The sequence below is a fragment of the Musa acuminata genome, chromosome BXJ3-6 (genome assembly GCF_036884655.1).
Source record: "Musa acuminata AAA Group cultivar baxijiao chromosome BXJ3-6, Cavendish_Baxijiao_AAA, whole genome shotgun sequence".
NCBI classification, from domain to species: Eukaryota; Viridiplantae; Streptophyta; class Magnoliopsida; order Zingiberales; family Musaceae; genus Musa; species Musa acuminata.
In genome coordinates, this window is record NC_088354.1 from 35353513 (window position 1) to 35376185 (window position 22673).

The 22673-nt window shown below is 37.6% G+C and overlaps 3 protein-coding genes across 4 annotated transcripts; 1 reads left to right on the forward strand and 2 right to left on the reverse strand.

Annotated features, from left to right (window-relative positions):
* Nucleotides 1–2397: 2397 nt before the first annotated feature.
* Nucleotides 2398–5796, reverse strand: LOC135640518 (uncharacterized). The gene is made up of 6 exons (XM_065155034.1): nucleotides 5663–5796; nucleotides 5414–5581; nucleotides 5255–5329; nucleotides 4640–4777; nucleotides 4468–4548; nucleotides 2398–2855 (listed from the first exon to the last, which is right to left on the reverse strand). Exons 2-6 carry the CDS (start codon nucleotides 5549–5551, stop codon nucleotides 2460–2462), a joined length of 828 nt encoding a protein of 275 aa, XP_065011106.1. The 5' UTR covers nucleotides 5552–5581; nucleotides 5663–5796; the 3' UTR covers nucleotides 2398–2459.
* Nucleotides 5797–7361: 1565 nt separating this feature from the next.
* LOC108952012 (uncharacterized) lies at nucleotides 7362–11293 on the forward strand. Of its 2 annotated transcripts, none has more exons than XM_065154870.1 (6): nucleotides 7362–7808; nucleotides 7890–8057; nucleotides 8140–8214; nucleotides 8668–8805; nucleotides 8898–8978; nucleotides 10602–11293. In XM_065154870.1, the coding sequence occupies exons 1-6, from the start codon at nucleotides 7635–7637 to the stop codon at nucleotides 11049–11051; spliced, it is 1086 nt and encodes a 361-aa protein (XP_065010942.1). In that variant the 5' UTR covers nucleotides 7362–7634; the 3' UTR covers nucleotides 11052–11293. The 2 variants fall into 2 exon arrangements, with proteins under 2 accessions (XP_065010942.1, XP_065010941.1); XM_065154869.1 differs by having other exon boundaries at nucleotides 7366–7808; nucleotides 8665–8805.
* A 9099-nt stretch (nucleotides 11294–20392) lies between these two features.
* LOC135639357 (probable pectate lyase 18) lies at nucleotides 20393–22444 on the reverse strand. Its single transcript, XM_065153082.1, has 4 exons — nucleotides 22286–22444; nucleotides 21455–22195; nucleotides 21233–21371; nucleotides 20393–20862 (listed from the first exon to the last, which is right to left on the reverse strand). The coding sequence occupies exons 1-4, from the start codon at nucleotides 22405–22407 to the stop codon at nucleotides 20641–20643; spliced, it is 1224 nt and encodes a 407-aa protein (XP_065009154.1). The 5' UTR covers nucleotides 22408–22444; the 3' UTR covers nucleotides 20393–20640.
* Between the last annotated feature and the right edge of the window lie 229 nt (nucleotides 22445–22673).

Genomic DNA, 22673 nt, shown 5'->3' on the forward strand with positions numbered 1-22673 from the left:
AAAGCAATGCAGACTATATACATATATATATATATATATATATATATATATATATATATATATATATATATATATATATATATATATATATATATATATATATAGTGTTTCTCATTTATTTTTTGTTCATGTACTACATGATTAGCTCACGATGCCAATCTCTACCTGTTAATCTTCAGCCACTCGGGTTGTAAGGGGAAAAAGGTCCATTTGGTTTTAGAGGCAGCAAGTGAAGGTGTGTTGATACTACCGGAATTGGAATTTGTCTAAGACTGTTTACTAAACACATCTCTTTCTCTTTCTCTCTCTGATGATACTGTTGACAGGGTTTAGAGAAGAAGAGCGTATTGCATGTGAGGATCCAACGAAGAAACCTGGCATGTTGGACTTTTTAGACTGCCAAAAGAATCCAAGCATTACTACACAGAGAGCTTATGATTGCTAACACTGCAAGAACTTGATCCCAGGCACGCTCGCTTGTCACCTAATCGATTTTGGTAATGGTAGGTATTTTAGAAGTTCTAAATAGATTCAAACTACTCGAAGAATTAGGACTAGGAATTGAATCAGGGATTTAAGTAGGAAATAATATTTATGACTTGTTTTTCTTGTGACTCATTGGTATTTATGACTTGTGTATTAACAATGTTTCATAACTTGATCTTGTTATTTTTTGAACCTTTTATTGGAGATGAATTATGATGATGATTTCGATCATTGTGTTCTCCTTTTTAGCAATGATTTTGCTGATGACAATGGAAGAGAATCTATGAATCAATGCTATAATTACAAACTTTTATGTGATTCTTGTAGAGTTATGTTCCATTGAATTTAATGTAATTTGATATTCATGATACCCATGATTAAATCTTATGCCATCAAGACAAATAGAGTCTTTCATCAAAAAGATAAAAATTAATTAAATCTTATGTTTTGACAATAAAATTAATTTATGAGCACAAAAAACTAATCTTATGAGAAATGATACCGTGTTAGTCATATGGTGTCAAGCTATCGATCACATGATATCAGGGTATCAATGACATCATGTTAGACGAGTGGTGAGTGGCAAGTGATGTTTGATAACTATTGGTGTCCAACGATAAGCAAGCGACGTCCGATGATGAACGACGATGAGTGGCAAGTGATGTTCGATAACTATTGGCATTGTCAAGCGACAACCGATGTGGAGCAATGACGAGTGGTGAGTGGCATCTTCCTCTTCGTCAAGCAGCGTTTAGCGACGAGCAGCATTGGACGACAAGTGACAAGTGACGTAACTAGGGTTTTGATATTAGTGCTAATAAGAATGATTGACTAGTAGATGAAATAATTATGGGAATAAGGATATGATCAGTAATTAAGGGTATGTTGATAGTATAATTATATTTTATTATTTTTGTAGGGGTTGTCAATAGAAAGAGGTTGTGAATAGTAAGCTATAGATATAAATGCATGAAATTAGCTTAGAGATTAAGATTTGATTTACCTCGATTAAAATAGAAATCAGATCGAGACTTCGGCTTGAATCTTCCTCTTGAGAAAAAAAAAACCCTCCCCTACGAGTTTTCGAATGATTATGAAAGAATTGATAAAACTTTGGAAGACATATATCGAATGACACACATCGGACCAATAAATGCCATCCGTAATGTACCCCAACGTCCTTCGTTTCACCACAATCAGATTCTTAATTTGATGAGAGCATTACGATATTGTAAATTAACAAACAAAAACAATTTTAATCTTGGCCTCAAACAGCATCATCTTCTTCTTCTTCTTCGTGGACGGAAGCAAGCAGTACAAAGAGAATGACAAGAAAAATATGTAACCCCGAAAATAATCCAACAAGAGTGTAACCAAATCCATCTAAACATGTGTTAACAACATCAACATTACAATTTAAACATACAAAGTCATTGTGTCAACATCAACAATCAGGTCATCTTCCTAAAATTAGAGTACAAAAAAGATGTATGGTTTCAAGGGTTATTGACTGTCATATATATGTTAGAAATTTTGATATCAAAATGTGTTTCTAAATTATTATAATAGAAACACAAGAAAACTTAATGTGAAAATAAAATTACATACCTCCGGAGAATTTCAACAATGATTTTTTTTTTAATTTTGATATTTCTCGATTTAGAACTCTCGTTTTAGATGTTGTAAAAAATCATTTAGACTTTAAAGAGATATTTAGACCGGAGACCAAAATCCTCCTTTATATAGATGTTCTCCCATCAAAAACATTTATTATTATCAACTTCGTTTAAGAAGAAATTCAAATTTGTAACGTTTGAATCATAATTAAGAATTTTAATGATACTAAATAAAATATTTAATAATAACAGTTTTATTTATAATGAATAAAAAATTAAAATATTTAAATCATACTAAATAAAAAAATTCATGATAATGAATTACAATATATCTATACTATCATATATTATTCAGCATCAGCATATTACAAGAGAGGCAATTGTTGGGACGAACGCAAACAGTGCAAGTATCTTCATAAAAAGAAAGGACACGTCGAGCAGCGCCAGGACAAATAGTGCAAAGGCTGTGCACTTGAGGCTTCTGAAGAGTTGTAGAGAGACACTGATGTGGTGTTGGAGAAAATTAAGCAGCGGAATGCTGACTCCAGAAACAAAGGATGCGAGCATGATCAAGGTGCAGATCTTGAGGTGAAAAATGTGGCTCTGCTCCCATTGGTTTACGTAGTTTCCAAAGAAGATAGTTACCAATGCACCACCAGAAATGCCGATTGACATGTATGAAAACTTCATGGCACTTTTTATCACTTCTTCTCTGCGACTGTGCAGCACTACTCTTTCATCCGTCGGTTGATTCTGCCATAAGCAAAACCAGAGGGGTTGTCAATTCTAATTTATTTGATATTTACACAAAATGAGGTCCATGTATGCTAAAAATTAAAGATAATGTGTAATGAGAAGGTCGACAATGTTTTGTCAACATGCTGCTCTATGTCATTACCATTTTTTGCAGTAGGTTTATACATCAACACCTGCACTATCAATTTGAAAGACAATCTAAACAAATATCTGGTTATCGATAAGCTAAATGATGTGCTCGTAAACAAAAGTAGACATTCAAACAGGTTCCCATCAGCTTATTTCAGCTGTCTGAAGAGCATATGAAATTACAAGTTTATTTCGAATTCATACAATTTGTTATGAATTCAGATTAGCTAGATATGCAAAAGCATGATCAGAATATTCAAAACTGTCAAAAAAAATAAAAATTTTCTCACGGAACTAAACTGAAACTATATTCAGTACTAAACATCTCGCTGTGCAGATATGAACACAGCTATCAAGAATTTTAGATCAATATAAATTCTAAGATGCAGTCTTCAAGTTTCTATAAGTACCATTTTTTCACGGGTCCTCAATTACCAAACGATCATCCAAACAAATCCATGCCATCATGTTATCCATCTTACATTCGGCCAAGATACAAGAAATCTTTGCATAACATCCACTGATTCCAAGCTCATAGAAATGCCATGAGAATTTAACAGATCACCAGTAACCAAGTTAATAAATATTCTGCCATGGATATCATAATATACAACCTTCTAAACTTTTTTTTTTTTTTGCAAAGGATAAGTGATAAAGGTCGAGTTTTGATCGAAGAACCTTGCGGTGATTTTCTTTATAAACTAAGCTAGCTAGCACATTTTTTAAAATTATAATTCAATTCCAAAAGCTCACTGTTATGCCACTGAAAGATGTTTTGTGCATGACATTTTTGAGTCTAATGTTCTTTGTTTCCTGTGAATGTCCACACAAAGGAGCATTCCTAAATATTATCTTGGGATCATTAACTGCATCATTGATCTTTCATCTCATACATTAAATCGTCTAATTTCAGAACATCAAAAGATCTACTTCTTGCTAGTTGTCCGGTATAAGTTTTGAATCTTATGGCCAACAAAACTCTCTCAAACACCATAACCATTAGGAACATCATTGCTTCCATGTCACATCAATTCACATTTGTGTACATTTAAGAGACAAGGACTTGGTCACTTCACTTTCTTATATATGGAGAAACCACCAGTGTTTCTGACACTACCAGCAACTGATACACTTGGTTGAGAAATGAGTACATAAGAGATCTGAGTTATAATCACCATAGGCCAAGATAAATTCATAGCATACTGATGGTAGTATCATAATTTTAATTAATATGACATTTAAAGTAATGCATATGCACATTTAGCTTTTGTTCGGTTTGTTTATTGTTTAATTACATGAAAACTGAACAAAGAAACAAATTTGTACATCTCTCAATAACACTGTTAATAGAAAGATTATTTAGAAAATATATCCTATTTGTGGGATAATAGTCAATGGCAGAGTAGTCATCTTCTAACAGATACGATGAAGAGAAAATGGATGGCATTTGCTATTTCATAGAGTTACAGAGTTGCCGTACCAACAGTGTTTGCACTTGGATAGCCGTCTCGCCATTAGATGGTTGGGTCACACCTGAAACTCCCAAAGTTGTGTGGAGATGCTGTTTCAATGTAGTTTTCTTCAGGAATTTCATCTCTAGACTTCGAGTATGACTGTTCGGTTAGTAAGGGGGCAATGAACATATTGTATACCTCAGGCATTCGATCCAATGACACACTGTTCACTTGATCATGCTTCTGACTCGGTTCCCCATGGACTTTTTGTTGCAGAGGACTTCTGGGGCTTTCATCATCTCTCCCACAAGCTGGTTTAGAATGTGCATATATGGGCTGCCGAAAGAAAGCATGAAGATTTCCCTTTCGGAAATGTTACTCCAACAAACATATGATAAGGTTAAAAGATCTGGGTGTATGCCATGCAAGAAAATGAGATCACAAGTGGTTGATGTGAACAAACAATTTACATAAACTATTTAGCAAGTCAAATAATCGTTTGCTTTCTGTTCATTCATAGTGAATATCCAACCCATCTTTTGGTCCAATTCAATCGATTTATATGTGCAATGAACCATTCTAAAACAACAACATTAGATGTTGGCATTTGTTCTATGGATTTTTCATGCTCCTGCAGCTCCGATATGTAGACAACTTGTTGGACTTGGGAAAAAGCAGGAAGGGAACATAATCGATAGTATTGAGAGATCAAAGGGCAGAACCCCTCATCAAAATCCACAAAATCTATCAATAGCAAGTCAATTCATGGATTTCGAGTCGATTGAACGTGACGAGAATGAGAAACATGCATACCCTTGCTTCAGAATCTGCTCCTTTCCCCAATCTCGCTTCATCAGATTCAGCAGAAGTGATCTGAAATTTCTGCAACTATACAAAAAGAACAAGAAACCTTTTATTTCTCATACACGTCATTGGAATGGAAGAAGAAGTAGGGGTAAAGAGATTGTATACTTCTCCACTGCCGCGAGAGCCGTTCCTACCCATCCGTTGCTCCTGCCTATGGGCGACGAGAGCCGCCCCTGCATCCGGCAGTCGATGGTGCCCCTCCCGGCCCTCGGGGTTGCCGGCTTCCACGACCTTTTCCGGCATAGTCTTGACATGAGTCTCCACCCCGCTCTCCTGCAAGCAAACAAAGAAGTGCCTTGGTACCTGTAGAAACGACGAGAACAAGAACAAGAAGGTTTTGGTTCTGCAACCCACTTGGCCATCGCCGCCAACCTGCAGCTCACTCTCGCCGGAGTCGGCAGCTTTATCGTCGGCTCAACCAACCTAATATTTTATCGCCTCGTCACATTGTATATAATGACCTCCCTACCCTTCAATAAACAATAAGATTTGGATAATAAAAAAAGGAGAAGAAAAAAAAAGGATGAGAAAAAAAAAAAAAGGGAAGGAGGAAAGAAAAAAAGAAAGAGAGGAAAAGTAAAATTTACGAGACATACATTTCGATATTGCTAAGAAAGTCTTTGGCTCATCTTTAACGACACTATCATCGAATTCGAGATATATAGTGATATCAATGTTCAACAAAAACTAGACTCACTTTTTCTTTTTCTTTTTATTCTTTACAAATCACTATGATCGATAGATTTAGAGATAAAGGGGGTATGAAAAAAGATATACGATCTCTAGATAGTTCACGTGACGAGAAGATGAGAGAAATATATAATATCTCAATCATGTCACATATCCACACATCCGTGTATCAACATATACAATTATTGTGTGTTGTATTATTTTGAGTCCCTAAGAAAGATAAACAATTAGGAAAGTTTCTTCCATCACATCTTTTAAGAAATCCTATCGATTTCCTTTCTATTAATCGATAACCATGATCAGAATCCAATCATATTCATAATATATCTTACTTAATTAGATAAAATCATATAAGTATTTCGAATGATCAATTGTGTATAAATAATTATACATATTGTTTTACATCAAGGCCTTTGGTTGCTTGTCTCATCTTCATCCCTCATTTCTTGTCTTCCTTCTATTCCCCATTTAGATGGGGCAATGGTGAAATGGGGAATCTCCGATGGGAGGCAATAAACTTATGGGTTTCTCATATTCTCTCAATTAATTATCATCATCCTAGTGCATGATAAAACTTATGAGTGTTCTATCTGATAGGGTATATTTTGGGTCCAGGCCACGTTATAATCAATGTCACGCCACGGTACAGTCAAGCCAGCAAGGGGAGCACCCCCACGCACCGAGTCAGAATATGTATCAAAGCGTTGTTCGATATGTCCCGTCCTGAAAGCTTGAGACGGCATCGTTTACGGACGTCCCAGGACGACAAAGATACCATTTCACTTCTCGAGGATCGACCGTCACGTCAAACCCACGTACGACTAACCCTCGTACAGTTGTATAAAAACCCATGATCGACATCCGGCCAAGGGAGGACAAAAAAAAAGAGAGAAAAACATCTAATGACTTGCTCGTCGGAGGGGCCAAAGTCGAGAATCACTCGATGAAGGTCATTTTTGCAGGAAAGCGACCACCCTCGAGCCGCAAGTGTCTCAACCTGGGGATTGCCAACCAGCGAACTAAGACAAGCTGCCAACCAACCTGGAGACCGAGAAACGCTGATCAACACCCCCTCGCGAGAGCCCAGCCTATCTCGGCATCCAGCTCAGCCGACAAAAGACTCCCAATATTAACCCGTGGACCAAGCCATGCTGACTCACCAGCCACGACATATTCGTTCACCAACCATATCTGTCCCATCTTATACCTATGTGCATACTAAAAAATATCATCATCCGAGTTCTTATCCCCATTTATTATCTCAATCCTCAGCCCATTAAGGGTGAAAACAGTTTTCTCGATGATCTACTTGCCCTGTATTCAACTGGTGGCTGGATACGGCCGTAGATACGGAAGATGATGGTGATGATCAAGAAAGTGGATCCGCATAGACCGTGAGTCAACGGGCGACGCCGGTCGGAGTCTTACATCGTCAAGGACGCGCAATGTAGAACGAATCGATCGACGCAGCTACGGAGGTTAAAGTCTGCTTGGATTCGCTTACCGTTCGTGCCATCTAAGTGCCCGGGAACCTTCCTTGCTCGCTTGTGCCGCTTTTCCATCTGTGGTCGTCGCTGTTTCCCTGCTTCTCCTCACTTCTCGACTTCATCTCGTTAGCTCGAAGCAGCCTCGCCGCATGGCTTTGCTCCCCGCCCTCGCCGCTTTCCACGTCCTTGCTGTCCTCGCCGTCGCCTACGCCGACCGCGGCGGAGCTCCAGATGAAGATATCGAGGCGGTGATCACCAGAGCCGACAATAAAGCTGCCGACTCCAGCGAGAGTGAGCTGCAGGTTGGCGGCGGCCATGGCCAAGTGGGTTGCTGAACCAAAACCTCCTTGTTTTTGTTCTCGTCGTTTCTACGTGTACCGAGGCACTTCTTTGTTTGCGTGCAGGAGAGCGGGGTGGACACTCGTGTCAAGACTTTGCCGGACAAGATCGTGGTAGCCGGCAACCCCGAGGGCCGGGAGGTGCACCTTCTACTGCCGGGCGCAGGGGCGGCTCTCGTCGCCCAAAGGCAGGCGCAACGGAGGAGTAGGAACGGCTCTCGCGGCAGTGGAGACGTATACGATCTCTTTACCCCTATTTCCTCTTCCATACCAATAACCTATGAGAAAGAAAAGCTTACTTGTTCTTTTTGTATAGTTGGAGAAATTTCAGACCACTTCTGCTGAATCTGATGAAGCGAGATTGGGGAAAGGAGCAGATTGTGAAGCAAGGGTATGCATGTTTCTCATTCTCGTCATGTTCAATCGTCTCGGAATCCATGAATTGACTTGCTATTGATAGATTTTGTGGCTTTCGATGAGGGGTTCTGCCCTTTGATCTCTCAATACTATCAATTATGTCCCCTTCTTGCTTTTTCCCAAGTCCAACAAGTTGTCTATATATTCATAGAACAAATGCCAACATCTAATGTTGTTGTTTTAGAATGGTTCATTGCACATATAAATCGATTGAATTGGACCAAAAGATGGGTTGCATATTCACTATGAATGAACAGAAAGCAAACGATTATTTGACTTGCTAAATAGTTTATGTAAATTGTTTGTTCACATCAACCACTTGTGATCTCATTTTCTTGCATGGCATACGCCCAGATCTTTTAACCTTATCATATGTTTGTTGGAGTAACATTTCCAAAAGGGAAATCTTCATGCTTTCTTTCAGCAGCCCATATATGCACATGCTAAACCAGCTTGTGGGAGAGATGATGAGAGCCCCAGAAGTCCTCTGCAACAAAATGTCCATGGGGAACCGAGTCAGAAGCGTGATCAAGTGAACAGTGTGTCATTGGATCGAATGCCTGAGGTATACAATATGTTCGTTGCCCCCTTTACTAACTGAACAGTTATACTCGTAGTCTAGAGATGAAATTCCTGAAGAGAACTACATTGAAACAGCATCTCCACACAACTTTGGGAGTTTCAGGTGTGACCCAACCATCTAATGGCGAGACGTCTATCCAAGTGCAAACACTGTTGGTACGGCAACTCTGTAACTCTATGAAATAGCAAATGCCATCCATTTTCTCTTCATCGTATCTGTTAGAAGATGACTACTCTGCCATTGACTATTATCCCACAAATAGGATATATTTTCTAAATAATCTTTCGATTAACAGTGTTATTGAGAGACGTACAAATTTGTTTCTTTGTTCAGTTTTCATGTAATTAAACAATAAACAAACCGAACAAAAGCTAAATGTGCATATGCATTACTTTAAATGTCATATTAATTAAAATTATGATACTGCCATCAGTATGCTATGAATTTATCTTGGCCTATGGTCATTATAACTCAGATCTCTTATGTATTCATTTCTCAACCAAGTGTATCAGTTTCTGGTAGTGTCAGAAACACTGGTGGTTTCTCCATATATAAAAAAGTGAAGTGACCATGTCCTTGTCTCTTAAATGTACACAAATGTGAATTGATGTGACATGGAAGCAATGATGTTCCTAATGGTTATGGTGTTTGAGAGAGTTTTGTTGGCCATAAGATTCAAAACTTATACCGGACAACTAGCAAGAAGTAGATCTTTTGATGTTCTGAAATTAGACGATTTAATGTATGAGATGAAAGATCAATGATGCAGTTAATGATCCCAAGAAAATATTTAGGAATGCTCCTTTGTGTGGACATTCACAGGAAACAAAGAACATTAGACTCAAAAATGTCATGCACAAAACATCTTTCAGTGGCATAACAGTGAGCTTTTGGAATTGAAATATAATTTAAAAAAATATGCTAGCTAGCTTAGTTGATAAAGAAAATCACCGCAAGGTTCTTCGATCAAAATTTGACCTTTATCACTTATCCTTTGGAGAAAAAAAAATATATATATAAGGTTGTATATTATGATATCGACGGCAGAATATTTATTAACTTGGTTACTGATGATCTGTCAAATTCCAATGGCGTTTCTATGAGCATGGAATCAGTGGATGTTATGCAAAGATTTCTTGTATCTTGGCCGAATATAAGATGGATAGCATGATGGCATGGATTTGTTTGGATGATCGTTTGATAATTGAGGACCCGTGAAAAAATGGCACTTATAGAAACTTGAAGACTACATCTTAGAATTTCTTTTGATCTAAAATTTTTAAGGTACTTGATAGCTGTGTTCATATCTGCACAGCGAGATGTTTCGTACTGAATATAGTTTCAGTTTAGTTCCGTGAGCAAAGTTATAATTTTTTTTTTACAGTTTTGACGGTTCTGATCATGCTTTTGCATATCTAGCTAATCTGAATTCATATCAAATTGTATGAATTCGAAATAAACTTGTAATGTCATATGCTCAGCAGACAGCTGAAATAAACTGATGGGAACTTGTTTGAATGTCTGCTTTTGTTTACGAGCACATCATTTAGCTTATCGATAACCAGATATTTGTTTAGATTGTCTTTCAAATTGATAGTGCAGGTGTTGATGTATAAACCTACTGCAAAAAATGGTAATGACATACAGCAGCATGTTGACAAAACATTGTCGACCTTCTCATGACACATTATCTTTAATTTTTAGCATACATGGACCTCATTTTGTGTAAATGTCAAATAAATTGAAATTGACAACCCCTCTGGTTTTGCTTATGGCAGAATCAACCGATGGATGAAAGAGTAGTGCTGCACAGTAGCAGAGAAGTGGTGATAAAAAGTGCCATGAAGTTTTCATACATGTCAATCGGCATTTCTGGTGGTGCATTGGTAACTATCTTCTTTGGATACTACGTAACCCAATCGGGACACAGCCACAATTTTCACCTCAAGATCTGCACCTTGATCATGCTCGCATCCTTTGTTTCTGGAGTCAGCATTCCGCTGCTTAATTTTCTCCAACACCACATCAGGGTCTCTCTACAAGTCTTCAGAAGCCTCAAGTGCACAACCTTTGCACTACTTGTCCTGGCACTGCTCGATGTGTCCATTCTTTTTATGAAGATACTTGCACTGTTTGCGTTCGTCCCAACAATTGCTGTGGTTGTGATTGCCTGTGTGATTGCATTCGATGATGCGCCGTCGACGAGTGATGACCATCATCAGCAATAGCCTCTCTTGTAATATGCTGATGCTGAATAATATATGATAGCATGCACAACTTGAGTATAGATATATATATGATAGCCAAGAACCCCTGAAACCATACATCTTTTTTGTACTCTAATTTTAGTAAGATGACCTGATTCAGTTGGATTAAATCAGTTAGACATCTGCGGGATGCGACACATTCACTTTGTATGTATAAATTGTAATGCTGATGTTGTTAACACATGTTTAGATGGATTTGGTTACACTCTTGCTTGGATTATTTTCAGGGTTACATATTTTTCTTGTCATTCTCCTTGTACTGCTTACTTCCGTCAGACGAAGAAGAAGATGCTGTTTGAGGCCAAGATTAAAATTGTTTTTGTTTGTTAATTTACGATATCAATCTGACTGTGGTGAAATGTATGAAAGACATTGGAGGATATTATGGATGGCATTTATCGATCCGATGTGTATCGTTCGATACATGCACGGGTGGTTCGATACATGCACGGGTGGTAAGTCTACCCGACGGTGACCCAATCTTTAACACCTTTAAACTAGTTGAATCTTTTTTCCTTTTCCCTTCTTTACTCTTCTTGTCATCTTTCTCTTACTCTAATTGTCCTTTAAATATCTTCTTAAAATTTGTCAATTCTTTCATAATCATTTAAAAACATGTATAGGATGATTTTTTTTTTCAAGAAGAAAATTTAAGCCAAAGGCTCAATCTGATTTCTATTTTAATCAAGGTAAATCTAATCTTAATCTCTAAGCTAATTTTTGCAATTATATCTAAGCTTACTATTCGCAACCTCCTTTCTATTGACGACCCCTACATAAATAATAAAATATAATTATACTATCAACATACCCATAATTACCAATCATATCCTTATACCGTTAATTACTATTAATTAATTAAATTAATTAATAGTATCTTACTCCATTGATAGCGAACTAGTTGATGGATCCAATAAAACTACATCAAGAATGTGCTTAATAAGGCTCCTGTGATATACCTATCTAGAGGAAACACAAACTTTGACAATTGTGCAATGTCTTAATCAAATTAAAGGACCTATTTGTAATTAATAAATTTTCATGGACTTAAATATTTATTAGAATATTTTTCTAAAAATATTTTCTATCAGCACCAACCTAATCTTTTACCACCTCATCACCTTGTATTTAATGACCTCGCTGCCCCTCGATAAATAATAAGATTTGGATAATAAAAGAGTAGAAGAAGAAAGAGAAAGAGAAGAAGGAAAGAAAAAAAGAAAAAGAGGGAAAGGAAAAAAAGAAATAAGTAGATTTTTTTAATTTATTTTTTTATTATTTAAATTTTTATGTTAATTAATAATTTTATTAGTCTTTAAATATATTAATATAATTAATTAATTAATTAAGATGATTAAAACTAGCCCAAGTCTATAAGCTCGTAAGCCTCACATTTTGTCCATGAGCATAAGCCCATAGGCTAGCTCATGACATAACATAGTTAGTCGACGAGCATGTAAGCCGAGGTGGGTGCTTAAGAGAGGTCATTTTTTTACGGGCTATTGAATCTAATTCTCTCGAGTATTAGTGAAAATATTTTGTTTAAGATATCATATTGATTGGATATTGAGGTGGTGGTTACCATACTGATTGGGTAGGTTTAAATGGCGCCATATCATGATTATGCTAATTGGCATCCATAACTAATTAGGTGATATATGTCATATACCAATTGGTTATCTATGTTTTGATAGATTTTTTTTACGAGTTAAGTTTTGATTATTTGTTGACACACAATAGCATTGGGTCATATGACTTGAACTGCACATATAGAGAGTAACAAAGGAAGGATATATGCATGGGCCTCAAGGCATCTCAACTTCAACTTCTCATATAGGGATTTTTAAATGGAGAAGACATGAGATAGGATTATGGCATATTGACTTAAACTACCCATGTAGGGATGGTGACTTGAATTGCTTGTGTTATATATTTCAATTGTATTAGACATATGAGGGATAAAAGCATGTCACTTGAACTATCTATGTAGGGAGTATCAAACACAGGAGATGCATAAAGATATCAAGATATGCTTACTTAAATTACCCATGTAGGAAGTATTGGATGTATGAGGGAATTAGAACATATCCTGCATAGAGAGTGTTTGACTTAAGAGACGCATGAAGTCATAAGGACAAACTAACTTAAACAACTTATGTCGAGAATGTTAGGCATTAAAGATGCAAGAGGGTATTGTTATATGCTGACTTGAACTACTCATATAAAAAATCATAGGAGATGTGTAAAGACATTGAGATGTGCCAACTCAGATTGCTTAGGTAGATAGTGCAGAATATGGAGACGTGTATGACATGTTGGAAGCAGGTGACATGCAAGGGTGTTAGAATATGTTGACTTGAACTACTTATAAGGGGAGTTCAAACACAAAAAGATGTGTTCGACAGGGGTGATTGCTCCTTCATTTCTCACTCCCTTAATAGCAAACTCTTCAAGAGTTGAGAGATCTAACCTAACCATGCTAATGATGCACTCGACAACTCTTCTCTGATAAATATATCCCAGAGGAACACTAGTGTAAGTTTCTAGCTTTACAATTGTCCCACATCCTCAATCAAATCAAAAGATCTATTTGGAATTAGTAATTTTTTAAAAACTAAAATACAAAATTACACTTAGAAATGTTCTCTATCAAAACCAACCTAATCTTTTACCACCTCATCACCTTCTATATAAAGACCTCCCTTCCACTCAACAAACAACAAAATTTGGATAATAATGGAGAAGAAAAGAAAAAAGAGAGAGAAAGGAAAGAAGGAAAGAGAAAAAAAAGAAAGAGAGAGAAATGAAAAGAGGAAATAAGTAGGTTTTCTGATTTCTTTTCTTGTTATTTAATTATTATTATTATTATATTTATTAATATATTTATTAATTTTAAAATAGTTAATCTAATGAATGAATAAATTAATTAAAATAATTAAGACTAACATAAGTCCAAAGGCTTGTAGCCCCATGCTTAATCTACTAGTATGAGCCCATGAAGCACATTAGCATAGATAGCCTAGGAGCATGCATGCCAAGTTGGGTACATAACTAGAGAGGTTCTCCTTTTATAGGCCATAAAATCTAATCCCTTATTTTAGATGTTATGTTGATTGGATACACTAAAGCGATGTCATGTTGTCACCACGCTGATTATGTAGGCTTAAATGACACCATATCATTATTATGCAAGGTGACCTCCATGGTTAATTAGGTTACATGTCAAACAATTATTAGTTGTTTATGTTTTGATTGAAGTTTGTTATAAGTCAAGGTTTGATTATTTGTTAATTTAGCGATAGCATTTGCTCCTCTACGATGAAAAATCTTATATATGCCAAATCACAATGTCAAGCTCATGAACTCAATATTAATTACTTACATCAAGAAATGGTTAAGTAACGTCTACTCAAATGTAGAGACACTTGGGAGCACTTAGGTGTGTCGACTTGGACTTTCCACATAGAGTGTTGAATGCAGGAGATACATAAGAGTATATTGATTTTAACTATTGCATAGGGAATAAGAGACACAAGATAGTATTGGGGCATGCACCTTGAATTACACATGTAGGGAGTGTTAAATGGAGGAGACATGAGATAGAGTTGCAGTATGCTGACTTGAAATATCCATGTAGGAAAGTTGACTTGAATTGCATGTATTATATGTTTCAATCACAGGAGGCATATGTGGGCATTGGAGCATACCAATTAGAATTATTTATGCAAGGAGCATCGAACACCGGAGATACATGAGGACATCAGAACATGCTCAATTCAATTTTCCATGTAGGGAATATTTTATACATGGGATGCATAAGGGAATTAGAACATGTGGAATTGAATTACTTACCTAGGGAGAGTTAGACTCAAGAAACATACAAGTTCACTGGGAGACCTGAACAACCCATGTTGGGAGTGTTATATATTTGAGATATAAAAGGACATTGATGTATGCTGACTTGAACCACCAATATAGGAAATTGTAGGAGATGCGTGCGAACACCGAGATGTGCCAACTTAGAATGCTTATATAAGGAGTGTCGAATATGGAGACATGCATAAATGTTACGACATAACAACTTAAACTTTTCCGTGTTAGGCACGTATTAGATACAAGAGACACGCAAGTGTGTCAGAATATGTTAACTTGAACTACTAGCGAGGGGAAGTATAGAATGTAAAAGGATGTGCTTGACAAGGCTAACCACACCTTCGAATCTCACTCCCTCGATAGTGAACTCTTTATAAGTTGATGAATCCAATAAAATCATGTCAAGGATGTGCTCGACAAGGCTTCGATGATATTTATCACAGAGGGACACTAATGTAAAATTCTAACTTGACAATTGTCCAATGTCCTTAATCAAATTGAAAGACCTATTTGTAATTAGTAAAATTTCAGAGAATAAAAAGCTGAATTATGTATTTTGAAAATGTCTTCTATCAAAACCAATCTAATCTTTTATCTCCTCATCACCTTCTATATAAAGACCTCCCTACCCCTTAATGAAAAACAAGGTTTGGATAATAAAGGAGAAGAAAAAAAAAATAGACAACAGGGGAAGAAAGAAAAGAAAAAGAAAGAGAGAGGGAAAGGAAAAGAGGAAATAAGTAGGTTTTCTAATTTATTTAATTATTATTATGTTAATTAATATTTTATTAATTTTTAAATTATTTAATCTAATAAATTAGTTATTTAATTAACAAAGATGATTAAGACTGGCCCAAGTTCATAGGCTCATAGGCCCCACATTTAGTCCACAAGCATAGGCCCATAGGCGAACCTATAAACAACAATAACATAGATAGCCCATAAACATACAGGTCAAGGTGGTTTCATAACTAGAGAGGTCCTCCTTTTATAGGCCATGGTATCCAATCTTATATGGTACTAGTGGGAATATTTCATTTATGTGATGTCATGTTGTTGTCATATTGATTGGGTAGATTCAAATGACACCATATCATTATTATACTAGCTAACTTCTATGGCTAATTAGGTGACATATGTCAAACACCGATTAGTTATCTGTCTTAATTGAATTTTGCTATGAGTCAAGTCTCGATTGTTTATTACTTTAGCGATATCATTTGCTCCTCCATTGGGAAAAATTTTATCTATGTTGAATCATAATGTCAAGCTTAGGGACTTAAAAGGTGATTACCTGTATCAAGAAATAGTTAAGTAAAGTCCACTCGATATATAGACACTTGGGAGCACTAAGATGTGACGACTTAGACTTTCGAGAGTGTTGAACGTAGGAAATGCATAAGAACATTATGACATTTTAATTTTAACTAGTGTATAGGAAATATCATGCATGAGAAACACATGATAGTGTTGGGGCATGCACCTTAAACCGTATACATAGAGTGTGATAGATGAAGAACATGTGCGAGGGTATCAAGACATCTCAAATTCAACTTCCCATGTAGGGAGTGTTAAATGTAGGAGACATAAGAGGGAGTTATGATATATTGTCTTAAACTACCCATATAGAGATGCTGACTTAAATTGCATGTGCTATAAATTTCAATCACAAGATATATATGAGTGGATGTGTCGACTTAAACTATCTATGTAAAAAAATCAAACATAGGAGATATATGAGGATATCCAAATATTGTCACTTGAATTACTTATGAATGAAGTGTTGGAGACATGAGATGCATGAGGGAATTGGAACATGTCAATTTAAATTACTTGCATAGGGAGTGTCAACTTAAATACATGAGGTCATTAGAACATTCTAACTTGAACATCCTATGTTGGGAGTGTTGGACTTTAAATATGCACGAGGATATTGATGTGTGCTCACTTGAACTACCCATGTAGGAAGTCATAGGAGATAAGTGCAGATACCAAGATGCACTAACCTAGATTGCTTAAGTAGATAGTGCAAAATATGAAGATATGCATGAGTGTTATGGCATAACAACTTAAACTACTCATATAAAACATATTGGATACAAGAGACACGTGAGACTATCAAAACATGTTGACTTGAACTACTCATGAGGGGAATTCGAATGCAAAAGAGCATGCTCGACAAGGGTTATTGCTCATTCGTATCTAGACTCCCTTAATGGCAAACTTCAAGAGTCGATGGATCCAAAATAATTGCATCAAGGATGTGCCTAACAAGATTCTTCTTATGCATTTGTCTCAGAGGGACACCAGTGTAAAATTTTAATTTGCCAACTATCCCACGTCCTCAATCAAATCTAAGGACCTATTTATTAATAATAATTTTCTAGAGAAAAAAAATATAAATATACTATTTCTAAAAATATTTTCTAATTAAATCAATCTAATCTTTTATCACTTCGTCACCTTCTATATAAAGACTTTCCTGTTCCTAAATAAACAACTAGATTTGAATAACAAATAAAAAGACAAAGAAGAAGAGAGAGAAAGGAAGGAAGGAAAGAAAGAAAAGTAAGAGAAAGGGAAAGGAAAAAAAAAATAAACAGATGTTCTAATTTTTTTTCTTGCTATTTAATTATTATCATGTTAATTAATAGTTTTATTTAATATGATGAATTAATTATTTAATCAATTAAGATGATTAAGAGTAACCTAAGTTCATAGGCTCGTTGGCCCTATATTTAATCCACGAGTAAGAGCTCATAGGTTAGTCCATGAACCACATTAAGAGGCCCTCCTTTTATAGATCATACAATCTAATCCCTAGGATATCGGTGGAGATATTTTCTTTTAGATGTCATGTTGACAGGATCATACTGATTGGATAGGTTTAAATAGTATCATATTATTATTATGCAAACTAGCTTCCATGGCTAATTAGATGACATACGTCGAGCACTAATTGGTAGTCTATGTTTAGATTGAATTTCACTGTCTTCTTCAATTAGTATGTAAGCAAATCAGGACACAGCTACGGTTTTCACCCCAAGATCTGCACTGTGATCGTGCTGGTGTGCTTGGTTTCAAGAGTCAACATTCTACTGCTTAATTTTCTAGAACATCACAACAGTGTCACCTTATAAATCTTGATGGACCTAAGTACCCAACCTTTCATCATCCATCGCATAGGTGCTTAATTGGTTTCTCTCATTTTTGTTGATATTTTAAGAGCTTTTATAGTCTAATTTAGTCCATTTTCATCTTAGTTTTATATTGAATGTAGCACAGATCATTTACCAATCTTTCACGATAAAAGAAAACATGATATAAATAATTATTCTATTATTTTTTTCTTTTTAAGTAATATTAGGGATTTTTAACTGATTCACTTCATCTAAGCTGAATTATCTAAAATATTTGTAATTATATAAAATTATAAATCAATATAGTCGACTTGAATTGACTATATTGTTATTTTTTGTCTCAAATAATAATATTCATTGTGTCATATATTTGATAAGATGAGGAAAGGAATCAGATAATACAACGCACATCAAGCAAGTCTCGTTGAGACGTCGTAAGTGTTGGAGTAGATGACTGCACGGAGGGGCCAATCATGCTCGTGAGGCTCACGTGACATCGTCGTGTCATGGCCAATCGAGCCACCAAACGCCGAGGAGTCATCGTCTCAAAGATTCCAGCTGTTTGAGCTCCCATCCAAATGCTCACATGGTGGGTTCCCATGCACATCAACTTCATCCCATCAACACCAACTACGTGAGATTGAAACCCCAACGGGTAGGATGGATAAGTACTCAAACTACCCAATACATCATAAACCTAATTGAAATATGCATCTACAACTCCATTAATGGGTTGGATAGACATCTACAACTCCATTAATCGTTCTCTTATATTTGATAGGTAGAGTATGTACGAGTAATTGCTCAATTGTCATTCTGATGTGATTTTGCCAGAGGAATCAAAATTGGAGTGGTGTTTATCATTTGGTGCGAGGTGCAAAAAGAAATAAAACAAAAACATAAACGAAAGTAAAAACAAAGTCCCCTAATTCCAAATTAGGTGTTGACCCACCACACATCACATCAGGATTCGGGAATCACGATCCAGATCCTTCGAGTTGACTTTTGGACGATGGCTACGAGATTAGAGGTGCTTTAGTCTGACTATGATTCTGATACCATGTTAGAAATAAAATACAAAAAAGATATTATAGAGTTTGATACGATACTTCTTATTTATATATATTAGGAGGAAGGATTTTCCTCAACAGAACTATGATATTTCCTCGTGTAGTTGGAGAAATCATGACTATTGTTAAAGCTATTTATTAAGGAAGATCTTAACTGCTATCACTTCAAGTGCAAAATGAAGCTTATCATGAAGTAATTAAGTCTCTAAATTTTGGAGGATCTCTTCCTTTCAACCATTTTTAGAATTACTAATTACTCAGCTTTTATCATAGTATAATAGAACTAAACATAACTGGTCATAGTAGCTGATCATGTGTTCAAAATATATGTACAATATCTTTGCCTTGTTTGGATTAATACTATGCATTTGGGTTTGATTCCTCATGTCAAACATAATCCAACTTTTAAGCTTTCGAAATTATTATTGACTCAATAAAGTAGCTTCCTTCTCCCTTAGGTATTGTTTGATATATAATAAACTCATGTACATGTCATGAGAGAGAGATAGAGAAAGAGGACAATTGTGCTGACCAAGTATGACTTTACTTAAATATATATCTTAGTGTTAAGGTTCTGTTTAGTTAATAGGTAAGAGGGAAGAGACAAAGGAAAGTGGTTACTTCATCTTACAATTGTATTCTTCTTAATTCTCTTGAACTTGGTTGCATTCAACTGAGAGAATCTACTACTATTTTTTTTTATCTCCCTCTTATAATTATTTAACTATTGAGATTGGCATGTAACTATGAATTACTTTTCATTTATGGTAAATTTTGCTTGGTTATTTATCTTATGATGATGGTAAGACACCAGGATAGATCCGGCCAAGTTCTTCCACTGCTGACCTACCTTGGGAGTTAATGTGTGTGTTCAGGCAGTGAGTCAAATGCTGGGATGAAAATGACAATCTCCATGCTGCATGTGGTAGCATTCAATAGGACTATTGGGAAGTTTTGGTGGTTGGCATGGAACAGAAACGTCAAAATAAGGTTGCTGAGGGGAACAAGGAAGCATGAAATGGGATACAGGCCTTGCAGTGTCGGTCTTAACAATCATAAGTTCTTGGTGTGATAATGTTTGGAATCTTACTGCAGTCTCAAAAGTCCAACATGTCAGCCTCATCCGTCGGATCCTCACATGCAGTATGGTCCTCTTCTCCAAGTCCCATCGATAGCTTCATCACACAGAGAGAGAGAGAGAGAGAGAGAGAGAGAGAGGTGTTGAATAGGCATTCTTAGACAAATCCCAAGTCAAGTAGTATCAACACATCTGCACAGGCTGCCTCTGAAACCAGATGGGGTTTTCCACTTTGAACCCAAGTGGTTCACAGATTAACAGGCAGAGGTTGGTATCGTAATGGCTAACCATGCAGTACGTGAAAGAAGAGAAATGAGCAACAATAGGAGAATAAATATATATAGATATATATATCGGCATCGCTTTGAGCTGCTTGTGGTGGTCGAGGTTCAACAGCGGGATCCCTTCTTGCACGAGAGAACGCCGGCAGAGACGGTGATGGTCCCGACGAGAGACGACGACCTGGCCCCCAAGCTCGAAGCCTTCGCGTAGCTCGACGACGCTCCGGCCCCGGACGGCGTGAAGAAGGCTCCGTTCAGCATCTGGTCCCCTTCCGACCTCCAGTTCCACTTCTTCCACTCGCTCTCCTGTGCGTCCTCGCGTTTAGTCACCTGCACATCCATCGTGCTGCTTAGAAGTCGTTTCACAGGCCTTATTCTTTCTACTACGTACGTTTACTTGCAGCAGTGTCGAAGTACTTGCTTTGCTACCTTGTACTCTAAATTATCACCTTATGCATATATATATAGGGAAAAAGGGTAAAAGGGAAAAAGGATAATGTAATCTGCTGCACCTTTATGGTGCACCTGCAAGAACACCATGATGAGACAGCTTTATATGACCTACCTTTTCACTTTCTTCCTTTCTTAAGGATTAAGATGAAGACAGAGATAAATATATATACCGTACTGACCAATATTATTAGAAGAAATAGTAGTTATAGTTGTCGGTGATAAATGAAGGTCCCATGAACGCACTCACCTCTTTTGCAAATCGATCATTGGGCGCAAGAAATCTGTTGCCTTGGCTGTTTATAGTGGGAGCAGCACTCCCACCAATTGCGTACATCTCCCAGTGGGTGTAGTCATTGTTCACCACGTGGAAATAGCCATGCCGACACCTGCATCCTTGGTTAGATGTGAATTCCACCATGGATTTGCTGATGATTACCTCTATTCATAAGAACAATGGGTCGGTGCTCACCTTGGCATCCTCTGAACCAGGTCTTCCCCGAAGTGGTTGAAGGCTATGGTGACCTGCATGCTCTTGTCGGACGTCAACTCATCGCTGTGACCCAGCAGCATGACCTTGTCATGGTGGCTCAAGTAGTTGTTGGAAATGGTGATCGCGGTGGATCCATGAATGGCGTCGATGAGGCCGTCGTGGCAGTTGGACAGCGTGCAGTGGTCGACCCAGACGTGGCTGCCGCCGAAGATGGACACCCCGTCGCCGTCCGACACCGTGCGCCACCCGTAGTGCCCTGGGGAGTCGCGCACGTACGCGTTCCCGCCCTGCTTGCAGTCGTGGATGTGGACGCCGTGGATGATGATGTTGGTGACGTACTGGATGGTGATGCACGGCCCGCCGGAGATGTGGACGCTGGCGCCCCGGCCGTCGATGGTCTTGTGGGAGTTCATGATGAGCTCCTCCTTCAACTGGATGACCATGTCGCGCTTGAAGATGATCCACAGCGGCTCCTCCTGGATGACGGCGTACCGGAGCGTGCCCGGCTTCGGATTGACGGGGTCGTCGTCGCCACTGTCGGTCACCACGTATATCTCGCCGTCCCTCCCCCCAATCGCGTTCTTCCCGAACCCGATGGCGCAGTCCGCGAGCCGCTGCCGGTTGTCGGCCCAGTCAGGATCGCACCGCCAGCAGTCGTCGATCGGATTGCCGGTGCCGCATGACAAGTAGCCCAGTCGCCGCCGCGACACGTTCAAGCTTCTGTGACAACAGCGGCGTCGAGTTAGAATGCATGCATCAACAGCGCTGCATCATGTGAAAAAGTTGACCGAACCTGCATGGATACTCTACCTTTGTACTTCCTGTACTACTAATTCAGGGTCGCGGACAGCTGCTGACGTTAAGGGTGCACGAGAAGAGTAGACGGGGGCAGTGAAGGCTGCGATGGTGAGGAAGAACAAGAATGCTGCCATTTTTGTTCTCCGGTAAGTTGAGAGTTGTGAGTAATGCGAAGAGGAACGAAGGGATTTAAAGGCAGAGGATGCTATGGATGAGAGAAGGAAGAGAGAGGAAGTCGTGTGAACAATCTATGCCGGTGGGGTCCAAAAAGGTACGTGATTTGGGGAATCTTAGAAGCTAAAGATAATGGGAAACGTGACGCACCTTTCTCCACACATACTCTGTTCCTCTCCGTTCATCTTTTGGTAGATTTGACTACCAAACCACCATGCCCTCAAGA

Coding starts and splice junctions, on each gene's coding strand:
- LOC135640518 (XM_065155034.1), bottom strand. CDS start 5,551: ATGCCGGAAAAGGTCGTGGAAGCCGGCAACCCCGAGGGCCGGGAGGGG. Junction 5,330..5,413: donor GCTCTCGCGGCAGTGGAGAA/GTATACAATCTC, acceptor CTTTTTGTATAG/TTGCAGAAATTTCAGATCAC. Junction 4,549..4,639: donor CATTGGATCGAATGCCTGAG/GTATACAATATG, acceptor ACATTGAAACAG/CATCTCCACACAACTTTGGG.
- LOC108952012 (XM_065154869.1), top strand. CDS start 7,635: ATGGCTTTGCTCCCCGCCCTCGCCGCTTTCCACGTCCTTGCTGTCCTC. Junction 8,215..8,664: donor GAGCAGATTGTGAAGCAAGG/GTATGCATGTTT, acceptor GCTTTCTTTCAG/CAGCCCATATATGCACATGC. Junction 8,806..8,897: donor CATTGGATCGAATGCCTGAG/GTATACAATATG, acceptor ACATTGAAACAG/CATCTCCACACAACTTTGGG.
- LOC135639357 (XM_065153082.1), bottom strand. CDS start 22,407: ATGGCAGCATTCTTGTTCTTCCTCACCATCGCAGCCTTCACTGCCCCC. Junction 22,196..22,285: donor GTAGTACAGGAAGTACAAAG/GTAGAGTATCCA, acceptor CTGTTGTCACAG/AAGCTTGAACGTGTCGCGGC. Junction 21,372..21,454: donor CTGGTTCAGAGGATGCCAAG/GTGAGCACCGAC, acceptor CCAAGGATGCAG/GTGTCGGCATGGCTATTTCC.